Source organism: Talpa europaea (genome assembly GCF_964194135.1).
Source record: "Talpa europaea genome assembly, chromosome: 13".
NCBI lineage: Eukaryota > Metazoa > Chordata > Mammalia > Eulipotyphla > Talpidae > Talpa > Talpa europaea.
Genome location: NC_140080.1, coordinates 79783107 through 79798161, shown reverse-complemented (window position 1 = coordinate 79798161; position 15055 = coordinate 79783107). Strand labels below are relative to the sequence as shown.

The window sequence follows — 15055 nt, the reverse complement described above, 5'->3', positions numbered from 1 at the left end:
AATATACCTGTCAGTGTTAACTGAATTAATCTCATTTGTATGTAAACTTCTTGTGTTTTTTGTGGTTGAATCACTGAACACAGATTTAATGAAAGTAAGCATTGACTTCATTTTTTCAAGGATTTAACAATTGCTGACATATATCAAGAAGACTCGTGAACAACTTTTGTTTTATGATTTAAGTTACTCCTAAAACTTTGGAGCCTTGTCTGAATTAGAAATGGATCATTTCTGGGCCACTGGATTGCAGCTTAACCAAAGAAATATACCAGGGATTCTTCTTAGTTGATTACTTGGCTAATGTGAGTAACATATTTGGCACTTAGAGGTCAAATATTCTTTTTGGCCTTACAAAGAACTGGACATGAGTCCAGGTTTAAGTTACTGAACAAATTCAAAAGAAGCAATTAGTTGAGGGCACTTCTCCACAATTTGAAACAGAAAGCAAAGAAAGGCCTTAGTTAGATGCCATTTTCTTGTAAGAAAATGTGAACACATGGTGTTTAGTGTCAGCGTACCCTTCACCCACCCCTGGAAAGAAGTCAGAGCAGGGTAGGATCAGCGTATTCTGTAGGAAAGTGGTTTTAAGAAAAGTGAAGTATTGGACATCAAAATATTTCCTCTCTGAAGACCATCTACATAGTTCTAGCTTTACTGTGCCTGAAGGGAAGTATGTAGGCTTCACAGGTTAACCTTGTTTCCCCCAGAGCAGTTGTGATTCAGTGACCATAGGACGCATTAACTTAAGTGTATGCTTGCTTGCCCATATCATCCCCCTTAGCCATTCTCAGGATTAATAATTTGTGATCATTTTAGACTCCAAATATCCATGATGTTTATGGTCCTTACACATGCTGATGCTACTCTGTATGCTTCTCATCTGTTGTGTAGATTACCCAAATCATACCTTAATCTTTAATCTAGTACAGTAGTTTTCAAACTTCAATTGTTAACAGCAAAATCAGACTTTCAAAGGAATAACCAGAACTGTAATGCACCAATATCTAAAATGGATGGGTCGTGCCCATTCGTTCTTTGATTTTTGCCAGAAGTAGGGATAGGTCCCACTGTTCAGCCTTCATCCCCCTTGTCAAAATTTCTAAGGCACTTCCACAATACCCTGTGTTTTAAACATGGCTTGACTATTGTTTGTAAAATCCTGCTTTAGATAGAACAAGCAGTGTGATATGTGCTCTAGGCATATGTAATCACATGTATATATGTACTTATGATTTGAGAGAAAGCCATTTCAGTAAAGAGGAGGCAGGCTGTTCCTGATATAGCAAGCAAAATCTTTTATCATGTGACTTAAATTTCCTAAGACAGTTGGTTGCCTCATCTAGAAAACTGTTCAATAACTTTCAGAAAACAATCTGGGCCAAATAGTTATATATATTTATGTATATAATCTTTTCCAGGTCAGTTTTTGATTCTAGATGTACCTCACTCAAAGACATGTTCAGAAATAAAATGTTTTTGGTGACAAAAAAATCACTTTCTGTTTGACTTACAGCTTCAAAGTTATCAATAATAAAATGTTGATATTAAGCAAAATGAAAGCCTTTTTGCTAAAATTGCTCTTGACCGGAATGGTCATTAGACGTCAGATGCTGTAAAACATTGTGCAAGGACCTGGAACAAATAGGGAAAGATATACAAAGGTATATTTGGTCAACTGTTTTTCAGTTCTGCTCTAGCTTCCTTTACCTCTCTACTACCTTTTTTACCCCACCTTTTAAAAAGCTTTTACCCCACCTTTTCTTTCCCAAATTCAGCCCCACCCTTTTAAGGACCCACCCCTTCCTTAGTCATCGTGCACTTTAGAAAGCAGAATCCTGAGTCTTGATGAGAAGGCTGTCGTTAGTCTCATACCATTACTCCATATCACCATGAAGGATACCATCAGTTACACAACCCAGTTGCCCAAATTTGGTACCTAGTAATTATCTTGATGCTTTTCTCTCATGTAACCAATTTTTCTTTTACCTCCTAAAGATCTCTTGGATTTGACTGCTTTGTTTCCACACATTCTAGTTTAAGCATATCTTGTAGCCCTGCAATAGTTTCTTTTTTTTTTTTTTTTTTTTTTTATAGAGGCATGTTTTTATTTATTTATTTATTTGTTTGTTTGTTTGTTTTGTTTATACAAGCACTGGGTACAGTCAGAAGCGCGGGAGGGTGAGAGAATTCACCAGAGCCAGAGCGGGGAGCAGAGCAGGCAGAAGGACCAAAGTACACTGCTGAGGGGAGCAGCGGGCGGCAGGAGAGGTCTGCGCGCCATGTGGGACCCTCCTCTGGTGGCCGGGGAGCAGCTGGGGATCGAACCGGCGCCACAGAGGTCGCCGGCAGCTTCGCAACCCAGCGCTCAACCGCTGCGCCACCGGGGAGGCCCCCTGCAATAGTTTCTTAACTGGTCTCACATTTTGGCACTTCCATCCATTCTTTATATTACAATTAGAGTAGCATTTAGAAAAATGCATGTCTTACATTACCTACTTTAAAATTTTTCAGTGATGTTTTAATGTGATCAAAGATAGCTTCTAATTCTGAAGGGGAGAGTAGGAACAGGTTCCTTTTCCTCAACCAAGTAGGCCCTCACACAAAAGAATAAAAGACCCAAGTAAGCTCCAAACCCAGTCAGGAAGAAGAGTAGAGGGTCACTAGTCCAGAGAACAGGGTTATAACATGACACGGTGACGGCAGCCCTGGGCAGAGGGGATACTGGGTTAGGGTTAGGAGGAGTCCCCCAGTCAAGGAAGGAGCAGCAGATTTGTCGTGGGGGTCTATATATGTAAACCAAAGTTTATATCCTATTGTGTCAGACTGCTCCACAAAGTTTTTCATTTAGTAGTTTTCACAGAGCGCCTAGAATGACCATCTTTGCACTCAACTTTACTTGGATCAAAGGAAGACAAGTGTGTGAGAGGGAGTGGTGTGGGAGCTAGTACTCCCTATGTCAGCATAATGCCCCTAGGGAAGATAGGCACTGACTTAGCTCTATGACAGGCTGGTTGGAAAACATGACAGCGTAGGGTTTTGGAATAGCTAATGCAGGACTAGTGAGGTCGCTACCTGCGGCAGTGGCTAACAAAAACAGCAGTTAAGTGCCAGGTATAAAATTCAAGCAGCAAACCAGGAAAGACTTCGGAGACTGGACGTTTCAAGGGCTGTATCAAGACGATTTATGACTTAACCCTCGAGAACGGGCAAGAAAGTGGTGCAATGAGGGAAGGTGGAGGCAAAGAAAGTGAACAATGGTGCTATGGAATAGGAAACAGCTACGGAGCCAAGGAGAGGGTTTCTTTTTCGTTTTTCTTCTTGCATCTAGTCCAGCAGGCTGCGCCTCGGAAAGAGCGGGTCTCAAGTGCAACTCTACTTTCTTCTCTAAGATAGTGATGGAGCAGGACTAGACCCAGTAAAAGACCAGCTGCGAACCCCGCGCGGGCGGGGCAGAAATAGACGGGAGGGGCGGGACTTCCGGTGCGGCCTGGCCCAGCTTCCGGCGCAGGCGGGGTTGCGTCCCGCTTGCTCCGGGCTCGCAGCAAGGACGCAGAGGAAGGCGCCGCTGTGCTGACTTTCCCGTGAGCGGGGCCTTAGCTGAGGACGGCGTGCGGAGCGGGTGAGGAGCCGCCTGGGACGGACGGCCGCCGGCCCGCTTGAAGGCTGCATCTCTTTGTGAGCGGGTGAGGGGGCCCGCGGGCTGCGTGTCCCGGGCGCCCCCACCCACCCGCTGGCTCCGTTTGAGCTGCCCCGCCCCTCCGCGCGGGCCCGCCCCCTCGGCCGCCCTTCTGCGCGTGCGCGAGGCGTTTCCGCCCGGGCTCTGGTTCGCGGAGTCTGGCGCGTCGCGGCTCTGATGTGTTAACCCTCGGAGCCCGGACTAGGCGACGCTGGCCTCCCTTCGGTCAGCCTGGCCTTGCCAGCCCCGGGAACTCGGGCAGAGCCCCCTCCGCCCAGCCTGGGGGTGGCAGGGCTGGCTCTTGAGTTAGTGCTGGAAGGTTCTCGGCTACGTCCCAATTCCTGAGAACGGGTTTCCAGAGCTTAGTTCATTCAGAAATCTTCTTGCGCGTTATTAGATGGCACATGCAAAAGGCAGCACAGCCGCTTTCCTCACGGATCCAGAGTTTGGACCGGTGATGAGAATAATAGGGGAGCTCGCTGGGGCATCCTAGCCCAGCCCTGGCAGAAAGTAAGTTCGACTCAGGTATGCCAGGGGAATCAGAAATGAGAGAATGATGCTTACCTGAGACCCAAGGCCTGAAGGAGTTGCCTGGGGAAAGGACTGGAACAATGCAGGGAGCAAAAATGGTTTCAGACAAAAGTCCAGCGATGAGGGAAGTAAAGTGTAGGACTTTAGGCGACTGCGGTGCATGGAACTTGGCTTTAGGAAAGGACAGATGAGTTGAAGTGGTAAACCACGGCCCTGTACACTAGTGTTCATTGTTGAGGGTGCTGGGAAGTCTTGGAAAAGTTTTAAGTGAAGAATAACTGAATAATAACGTTGTTGATTGAATACATACGGTGGTTCCAGACTTTTCCACTAGAAGTATATTGGGGCAAAAAGATTTGTACACGCCAAGGAGTCTAATAAACATTCTGAACAGCCCCAAGCTCCCAAGAGAAACTTTTAATTGAAATCTTTTGCTTCATCTTAAATATTTATGCAATTTTGAGTAATATGTGATGATATATCCTTTTTATGTAAAATTTTTTCTTGTGTCATCAAGTTATAATAATGTTGCATCATGGTTATACTGCTTTTTGCAGTCCTTGATATGTCTATCCATTGTGTACCCTCCCTCATTTTACACAAACACAAAAACGCACACACAACCCAGCCTTTCTACCTACAGAATACCTTCAGAGTTTGCTTTTTTTAAGTGACTGTTAGATGTCTTTCGCAAAACTCAGGTCTTGAGAGAAGCAATTTTAGGTTCCTCCATCCAAAAAGGAGAATGCTTTGTCTTCACTTTTTGTAGCCTTATCTTTTGTGATGTATGTTTTAAATTTAAAAGTCCTTAACTTTTTTTACACATCCAAATCTTTTAACTGTTTCTCTTTTTAGGTAACTGGTAATGCTATTATGGAGGAAAGCCTCCCTTTCAAGGTCACAATAAAGATCAAATGTAAAATAACATGTGAGGACTGTTACAAAAGAGGATTTTGCAACTGAGTCTTGCTTAACCAGAAATCTTAATATCATTTTGTGCCTCTTCAGTTTTTTTTTCCCCACCAGATACAGTATAAAAGACAAACAGCACCAGGGAATTATTTAAAATGTTAAAACAGTTTAAGGATGGAGGTTGTTAGTACTGAGTGCGTAATGATTTTCTGGACTATATTTAGTTTTTTAATAACTATATTAAATGAGAAATGACTATAATATAACAAGTCTAATTTTTGTGAAAAATGTCTTAAAGAGTATGAAGACCATATATGTAAGTTTTTAATGATTATAAAATAAACACACACATACTCACCATCTCCTTTCAGAAGACCTTAGAGATCCCCTTGTGCTCTCCTGGTTTGCGTTTTCTCTCTGTGCCCTGCAGGAGTCACTGCCCTGACTCTTGTGATAGTCATTGCCTTGCTTCTCTGTGCAGTTTTACCAAAATCTGTGTGTGCATCCCTGTTTCTGAACCTGTAATATGAAGCCATACTGTATGTAGTCTTGTCTTGCTTACCTGAAAAAAAATTCTATATAGTGTGATATAGAAGTTCAGTTTTATGTTTTCTACTATGGATATTCAGTTTTATGCACATTTATTGAAATGTTCAACATTTCATTTTTTCTTCACTAATCTGAAATACTGTTCTTGCAACATATCAAGTTTCTGTACATATAAGAGGTTCTTTTTTGGGGTTCTCTCTTCTGTTCCGTTGATCAATTTGTCTCTTTATGTGCTAGTATTACACTATCTTCAAATTACAAGACCTTATTAATCAAGTCTATATATTAGGTAAACAAGGCCACTCTTTGGTTTTCTTCTTCAATCTCAGCTAAAGTATCTTGCTTATCCCTGGCCATTTTCACGGATGCATAACTTATGATCAACTTATCAAGTTCCACAAAATATTTTTTTGACTATTGATTGGAATTGCATTGAATCTCTAAATCAAAGATGCCATGAAAGCTGACAGCCTTACACTATTGAGTCTTTTAATCTATGAAAATCGTGTCTATATATTTAAGTCTTATTTTTATCTGTCAGGTTTTATAATTTTGCCTTCAAAGTGTTGACACTTTTGTAAGAAATTTCCTGGTTACTTTATATTTTATCATCCATTGCAGATAATATCTTTTTAAAATAGTTTTCTAATTATTTGCTGATGGCATGGAAATGACTGATTTTTATATTACTTACTAAATAATCATGTAGTAATTGCTACTCCTACCTTGTTAACTATTTTAAATTCTTGACTTTTTGATACAATGGTGTCATCTATAAATAATGATAGTTTTGTTTTTCCTTTCCAGTCTTTATACTTTGTTTTTCTTGCTTTACTATACTAGCTGGGGTATCATTTGCAGTATTAAGTAGAAGTGGTGTGTGAAATAAAAACAAACCAAAGTCTCAGGTTTTAAGTTGGGAGGATCTGTCTCTTCAGGGGAACCCTGAGTTTTGTCTTTTGTTACCTGAAGGGGCCAACTTAAGGTCACCTAGCATAGCAGATGTTGTTGAGGCCAAGCAGGCTGCAATCTTTTGCTCATCTCCCAGTTTCTTGCTTTTATTCAGACCTATGATGGTACTAGTCTGTATAGTACTGGGGTAATGGATTCTTAACTCTGCATTTGTCAAAACTTGTAGAATTATATCACAAAGAATGGGCCTCAGTGTGTTCAAACAAACAAAAAGATGAACCAGGGTTTGGAAGATCCCAGGATGGAAAGCAAACTGTGTGACAAATGAATCTAACTGTACTGGGAATGTATTACTTAACCACTCAACCATATGAGGGCTATAGAGAATGGGGAGGCACTAACCTAAGTAGCTTTGGAAAATGACGCTTTGATTGAAGACATCTAAGGATAGATTTCCTCTAAGAAGACAGACAAAATGAACTGCACGTGAACACTGTACTTTAGTGAGTAATATGTTTCTCATGAAAACAAAAACAGTCCTGAAAGTACCTTATTAAATACCAGACATGAACAAATAAATAGATGGCATGAGCCAGGTTTCTGACTTATCTTAGAGAGAAATTAAAAATAAACAAAGAAGGCTAAATGGATGCTGTAGTTATTGTATTTGAATTGGAGGCATCACTATGTATAGTTATTGTTGCATATAATCACACGCACAGATGGATAGGTGCAGAAGTAATGATAGGTATGTGTGTATACACGCATTAGGATGCATCCTTGTAGTGCCTAGTTTTTTCTGCTGAGAGGACCTAGGAACAATGACATCCCAGTAGCAGAGAATACTTCCAGTATCCAGATCTTGATTTCTAAGTGCTATTCTCTTATTAAAGGAACCAAGACTCCTCATGGAAATGGCTGATTCTAGGGCTGGGGCAGGGAACACACAGATGAGCCAGGAGCATCTTTGCAGCTGCTCAAAAGAGAAAACAAGGAAACAAAAACCAGAAGGACGGAGGCATGGAAACCAACTTGAAAGTTCTCTCAGTAGCCTAAGATAGAACAGTTTGAGGTACAAAATAGCACAGTATGGGTGTGTATCCCAAAGAATAGAATAAATATCTGTGGGTTCATACTGATTGTATAAACAAATGACTTATAGAAAAGTTACAGAAAAATTCCAAATACTATGTCAGTGCTTCTCTCTAGGGAGTAAAGCTTGGTTCCTCCTTACCCCTTCTGCCCCCATGACTCACTTCCAAAGAATATATATGGAAAAGGAAAAAGAGTAAATGTGGAGAAAAGTAGTAGTGTAAAACCATTTATGACAAAATCTTTGTAAACTGACACAAGCTCTTATTGTGGTGGTAAATACATACAGCATCCAATAAATGTGAGCTGTTCTTACTTTTCTTGTTTCTCCATGGATTTCATCTGATTGCTTCTTGCTCTTACTTTTTCTGATCTGTGACCCCAGCTCATACACTTTGGGGAACCAGTGATGTAAAAGATTTGCCAATGCTTCTATTCACCTGTCCTTCAAAGTACATTATTCTCATATTTAAAAATAAGAGGAATGTGGGCCTCCCCGGTGGCGCAGCAGTTGAGTGCTGGCTTGCGAAGCTACCCGCAGCCTCTGCATCGCTGGTTCAATCCCCGGCTGCTCCCTGGCCACCGGAGGAGGGTGCCACATGACGCGCAGACCTCTCCTGCCGCCCACTGCTCCCCTCAGCAGTGTACTTCGGTCCTTCTGCCTGCTCTGCTCCCCGCTCTGGCTCTGGTGAATTCTCTCACCCTCCCGCGCTTCTGACTGTACCCAGTGCTTGTATAAATAAATAAAAATAAATCTTTAAAAAAAAATAAAAATAAGAGGAATGAATTGTTCACCAAATTGTTAAGAAATCTGAAAATAAATAGTAACTTTTTGGTAACTTCTCTTTTTCCTCTTGTAATTTTAATTTTAAAAATTGACTAAGCGTTATGAAAGTTTTATGAATCAAATTTGGATTTTTTTAATTTTTAAAACTTTTTTGATCAAAGCAGCTTAACACTAAACAGTATCTTTCTGGCTATGAATAATATTTTCAAAGACTTACCAGTTTTTAATTGTCCATTGTTTCCTAAACTGTATTTTTAATTTCATTTGCTCTCTCCTAGGGAATGAAGGATGGCAGCACGCCGTGCATTAAAAGCTGTTTTGGTAGATCTCAATGGCACACTTCACATTGAAGATGCAGCTGTGCCAGGCGCACAGGAAGCTCTTAAAAGGCAAGCTATCCTGCAGGTTCAGCTGACAAATATGTTTATAAGTGCCATTTTACCGAGGCAGATCATTAGCTAAATGGATGGCCTTAAGATGGCATTTCACCAGCTTACCATATATACAGGAACTGCCTTGGGTTTAGCTGGAAGATGTATGTGTTGTAATATCCTCCAAACGTTGTTCTCCAAGCCTTTATTAGGTTTGGCCTTTTGATCTAGTCATTTTGGGGGGGGGGGGGTGTCTAAGTTAGTATTGTAAACTTGGGAATGAAAATTCAAGATTCTAAAATGTAGAATAAATAGTACTGGAAAAAATTACAAATGAATATTGGAATCAGGAAATGAAGCACACACATACACAAAGGCACAGTTCTGCCCAGCCTCCCCTTCATTTAAGATCTAGCATTGAGTGTGCAGCTGCTCAAATAAAATTTAATTAAGGAACTTGAAATTTTAGAATTATTTCTGTCAACTAAATTTAGTCCTTTCAAAGGTTAGAGACTTACATTTCTGATATATCAGCCACGGTACCAAACACAAGTATAGATAAAAACCAAGAATACATAGTAAAATCTTTTAAAGTGAACTGAATATGAGTGTTTCTTCTGATTGTACTGGAAAAAAAATATTAGACAGCACTACAACAGAACTAGTAATTGGTATTAAACATCTTCTTCCTAAAATAAGGAAGTTTTCGAAATCAAGAGTACTTAACATGTAATGCTTGTCATTTTCCAACCTTAAAATATTCCTGTGCTGCTATTCAGAAACTAATGACAATCACATACCAGGTGTTAGGGCCAAAGATTGACATAGACTTTGTACTCTCTCAAGAAGCCTCCTTTCCATTTGGGGAATCATCAAATAAAGAGACTTGTGTATCTGGTAAGTATCAGTTGGAAGTTACCAGTTTAATTAGGAGTTATGATGTTTGTTTTGTAGGTGGACAATATGTTACTTAAACACCCCCCAGGCCCCCCCAAAAAATCAGACTCCTGACACAGTCTTTCTCTTAGGCTTTCTAAGGGAAAGGATGTCTTTTGATTTACATTCCTGTTGGACAGGAGTTTTTGCTGCTTTAAAGATGAGCTCTCACTTTTGGATCAAAAGAAAAAATCTTTTATTTCTGGTGGAGAACAAATGACATCTCTCAGTAGCTCTGGCATCTGTGAGCCTGTTATTTTAAAGGGGCAGGAGCCTGCAGATTGTTTCCTTACTGGCCCTGGTAGATTTCTACCTGAGAGAAATCACGGGACTGTCCTGCTGGATTTGATTCTAGAGAAATAGACTAAGGGAAGTTTAGGGGCTAATAAAAAGAAAAGTTTTGGTTTTTTTAAATAGACACTAAATGTGGTAATTTCAGTGCTGGTATTTACTGATATTTAGGATAATAGTTATAGCAAAGTAATCACTTTCTTTTGAGAAATAAACCATCAAATTTAATGTGTTCTTTAGAAAAGTTACCATAAGGATATGATAGATTAATCATGACTATAGTGCACTATTTAATCATACAAATTTACTTAATGTTCTTTGGTTGAATACTTAGAAAATCTCTTTTCTGCTTTATTTGCTTGTTTGTTTTAAATAGTGGTTAGTGATTTTACGCCTTGTGTCCATTTGGAGTAGGCATAAAATAAAAAGCCACAGGGTATTAGGAAATTTTAAATTGTAGTTAAATTAAAACTTTTTTAGATTTTTTTAAATATTTATTTATTTATGCATACAAGAGCTGGGGTACAAGGCCAGAGGTGTGTGGGGTGAGAGGATTCACCACAGAGTGGGGAACAGAACAGTCAGATTGACTGAAGTACATTGCTGAGGGGAGCAGCGGGTGAGACAGGAGAGGTCTGCTGCGCCATGTGGGTTTCTCCCTGGCCAGCTGGAGATGGAACTGGTGTTGCAGAGGCTGCGGATTGCTTCATAGTGTGGTGCATATCTCCTTGTGCCATCAGGGAGGCCCTGTTTTTTAGATTTTAGATTAAAACACTATAGGACCAAGAAAATAATTTTTCATTTTTGAAGAAAGGTGTGCTGTCATAATTCTTTCCATAAGATCTGATTGCTAGTTTAGATTTCAGAAGCAATCATGGAATCAAAATGGTACCATAGATAAGTAGTTCAGGGGAAACACATTTCTATTTGAAAAAATAGAATGTTTCTTTGAGCTGCCCAGATAGTTTCTGTTTACAAACATAGTAACACATAAGGGCTCAGTCACTCTCAAGTTGACTGAGAAAAAGGAAAAACAAGTTCTCAGGTTATCCTCTCATTCTTAACATAGGAACCCAGACCCTATACCAGAACATCGATGGGAGCTCTTGCCTAAGCTCTGCTTCTACCCAACTGTATAAAGCTAAGGAGCCACTTAACTACTCTTAGCCTCTGTTTTCTCATCTTTAAAACAGACAGTTGTATTAGTAGCTAATCTCTAAGATAACTCACCTCTGCATATTCTGTGCATATAGTGATGACTAACTTTTGCGAATTTTTTTTCAACTTCTTAATAAAACCCTGCAGTAAAATACAGCTAAAGTATAATGGGCCCTCAAAAAGGTAGACATAGCTTTTACAATTTGACTTTTCAGCCTATAGAGATCAAGTGACTCACAGTATTGGGATAGTTTGTAGGCAATTCTGGGTAAATAACAAAAAAACTTACTGGCAGTAAAAACATTTACTCAGTGACTGAGCCTTCATTTTCTAACCTTTTGTAAGTGCTACCAGATTAGGAGGTTTTATGGGGCGGGATTGTAAAAGCTACCTGTTGATATCTGAATTTTACTTTTTCAGGTTACGCGGTGCTTCTCTAATGGTCAGGTTTGTTACCAATACAACCAAAGAAAGCAAGCAGGACCTTTTGGAAAGGTTGAAAAAATTGGAGTTTGATATCTCTGAAGATGAAATATTCACTTCCCTAACTGCAGCCAGAAACTTAGTAGAACAGAAGCAAGTTCGGCCCATGCTGCTAGTTGATGATCGAGCACTGCCTGATTTCAAAGGTAGAGGACATTTGAGAAGACTTTAAAATTTGTTCTGCTTATCATTATTAAAACTGAATATTTAGAAGTATGTACTCATATTTTCTCCTCTTAGTAATGAAATAGTCAACAGATAGTTTAAATCTAAATTGGTGTTTCTCAGATTTATTTATTTTTTTTAAAAAACTTTTTTTAAAAAAAATATTTATTTATTTATTTATACAAGCACTGGGTACAGTCAGAAGCGCAGAAGGGCGAGAGAATTCACCAGAGCCAGAGCGGGGAGCAGAGCAGGCAGAAGGACCGAAGTACATTGCTGAGGGGAGCAGTGGGTGCGTCTGCGCACCATGTGGGACCCTCCTCCGATGGCCAGGGAGCAGCAGGGGATCAAACCGGCACTGCAGAGGCTGTGGGCAGCTTCGCAACCCAGCGCTCAACTGCTGCGCCACCGGGGAGGCCCTCAGATTTATTTTTGACTGCACCCCACAATAACTGAAATATATTACATGGTAACCCCGTGCATGCATGTATGTGTGTGATTATATAAGTTAAACAATATTTTTACTGTATGAGAGGTATTGCCATTTATATTTGATTCACTTAATTGCTTGATTTTAATGCTGTTTAGAACCCTTCAAATTAAGTTTCACAGTCTACTGATGAATTATGACCCGCAGATTGAAAACTATAGGTCCAAATTACAGTAGTTCTCCCTTATTTCCATGTATGGCTTTGCTTTCTGAGATTTCACTTATCCACAGGCAACCACAGTCTAAAAATACTATGTACAGTAAGATATTGTAGGAGAGACCATATTCACAAAACTCACTATATCACATTGCTGGAGCTCTACTTTATTATTAATTATTGTTGATTTCTTACTATGTTTAACATGCTTTATTACATTATCATAGGTATTTATATATAGGGTTTGGTACGATCCACCATTTCAGGCATCTACTGGGGGTCTGAAACATAGCACCTACAGATAATTGGGGACTACTGAGTTTTGAGAATTATAATTAATCCAAGAGCCAGCATATTGATTTGATGAAATGATAAAAGATCTCCTTTTTAAAAAAGAGATTCCATTCTGTATCTTGTGAAGTTTTTGCAATGACCTTGAATTCTTTTCAATCGAGAGAAAATAAAGCTTTTTTCTCTTTGGAAAAATTAACAGACTCTGAAAAATTCTCCTAGTTTTATGAAGCTTTGCCATGTTGCTTCTTTTTGTAGATGATACTCAGAATGGAACAACACAATGTAGAAAAATGGGCATAAATAAACCATGTGATGGATGGCCTTACAAAAATGATAGAGAAATTCTACATGGTTATATCTCTGTCTCGATGAGCAGAATCTCAAAATTCATACTGTAAGGAACTATACTAATAAGAATTACTATTTGTAAGGAATAAACCAATTTTGACTGAATTAAACAGAAAATAAATTTATTAAAAGGATATGACTGCTGGGGCCTCCCCAGTGACGTAGAGGTTGAGCGCTGGGTTGCAAAGCTGCTCGCAGCTTCTGCAGCACTGGTTCGATCTCCGGCCACCAGGCGAGGGTCCCACATGGTGCATGGACCTCTCCTGCCTCCCACTGCTCCCTTCAGCAGTGTACTTTGTCACTCTGCCTGTTCTGCTCTCCACTCTGGCTCTGGTGAATTCTCTTACCCTCCCGTGCCTCTGACTGTACCCAGTGCTTGTATGTATAAATAAATAAATCTTTAAAAAAAAAAAAAAAGGATATGACTGCTGATGGGAATATAAAATGGACAAGTTCTCTAGAGGGGAATTTGGCAATTGCTTGCAAAATTGCATATGAAGCAGTATTACCACTGGCAGGAATCCCATCTCCATGTTATAGTTAGAAAAAAATACAGTGACATATGAACAGTTATTCGTTATGACCTTATTTATAATAAAAGACTGGAAGCAGCCTGAATGTACATTGAAGGGAATAACTAAACTATGTTATGGCCACAAAAGGAATGCTTTGTAGATGGAAAATAAGCAATGATAAAGAATTTTATCTCCTGATAAGATGTGATCTTCATAGGCTATATTAAGAGGAAAAAGTAAGGTACAGAAAATCTTACCCATTTTGTGTGTAAGAAAATGAGCAGGAAATAGAAATACATATTTATTTCCTATATTTTTTAAAAGGAAACTAAAGAAGGATAAAAGAAAAACTAATAAATATGGTTATCTAAAAGGTGGAACAGTAGAGGAAAGGGTCCAGAAAGGGGGTTTCTCTAAAAGTGCTTTGTTATATAGTTTTGACTTTGGAAACATAAATGAACAATCTCTGAAAACAAAGTGAAAAAATTAACTACATAAAATTGGTGACATAACCACTCAGAGAAAAGAATTATTTCAAATGACTGAAATTGTATTTTGTTTGTTCATTCATGGTGGGATAGAGTCTAAGTACAAAAGAATGCCAAAAAAATCTTTAACTGCTTTCTCATATTTGTGTTATTAGTAATATTGGTATTATTATTTTTGAATTATAGATATATGATAGGATAAAACAAAGTAGTATATGCTAGGATTGTTAGGATTCAAAATTTAAAATGTTAACGAAAAGAAATACAAGTATAAAAAATCAATTCAAAGCCATGTATATTAATTTTGTATTGAAAATCTCTTTATTAACTGTCTTGTTCTCTTAAAAAGCATAATCGGGGCCTCCCCGGTGGCGCAGCGGTTGAGCGCTGGGTTGCGAAGCTGCCCGCGGCCTCTGCGGCGCCGGTTCGATCCCCGGCTGCTCCCCGGTCACCGGAGGAGGGTCCCACATGGCATGCAGGCCTCTCCTGCCGCCCGCTGCTCCCCTCAGCAGTGTGCTTCGGTCCTTCTGCCTGCTCTGCTCCCCGCTCTGGCTCTGGTGAATTCTCTTACCCTCCCGTGCTTCTGACTGTACCCAGTGCATGTATAAGCAAACAAACAAATAAATAAATAAATAAAAACATGCCTCTATTAAAAAAAAAAAAGCATAATCGTGGGCCTCCCCTATGGCTCAGCAGTTGAGCGCTGGGTTGCGAGCTTCCCGCAGCCTCTGCAGCGCTGGTGCGATCCCGGGCTGCTCCCCGGCCACCGGAGGAGGGTCCCACATGGTGCGCAGACCTCTCCTGCCGCCCAGACCTCTCCTGCCGCCCGCTGCTCCCCTCAGCAGTGTGCTTTGGTCCTTCTGCCTGCTCTGCTCCCCGCTCTGGCTCTGGCGGATTCTC

The 15055-nt window shown here is 39.9% G+C and overlaps 1 protein-coding gene across 1 annotated transcript in view; it reads left to right on the top strand.

Annotated features, from left to right (window-relative positions):
- Positions 1–8747: 8747 nt before the first annotated feature.
- The window catches only part of HDHD2 (haloacid dehalogenase like hydrolase domain containing 2), a gene marked incomplete at its 5' end in the record, with an annotated part of 32501 nt that continues 26193 nt past the window's right edge, over positions 8748–15055 (top strand). Inside the window, 2 exons of the mRNA XM_084252494.1 lie at positions 8748–8848; positions 11636–11844. Of these exons, the coding sequence (XP_084108620.1) occupies positions 8748–8848; positions 11636–11844 (310 nt within the window). The remainder of the gene's footprint in view (positions 8849–11635; positions 11845–15055) is intronic.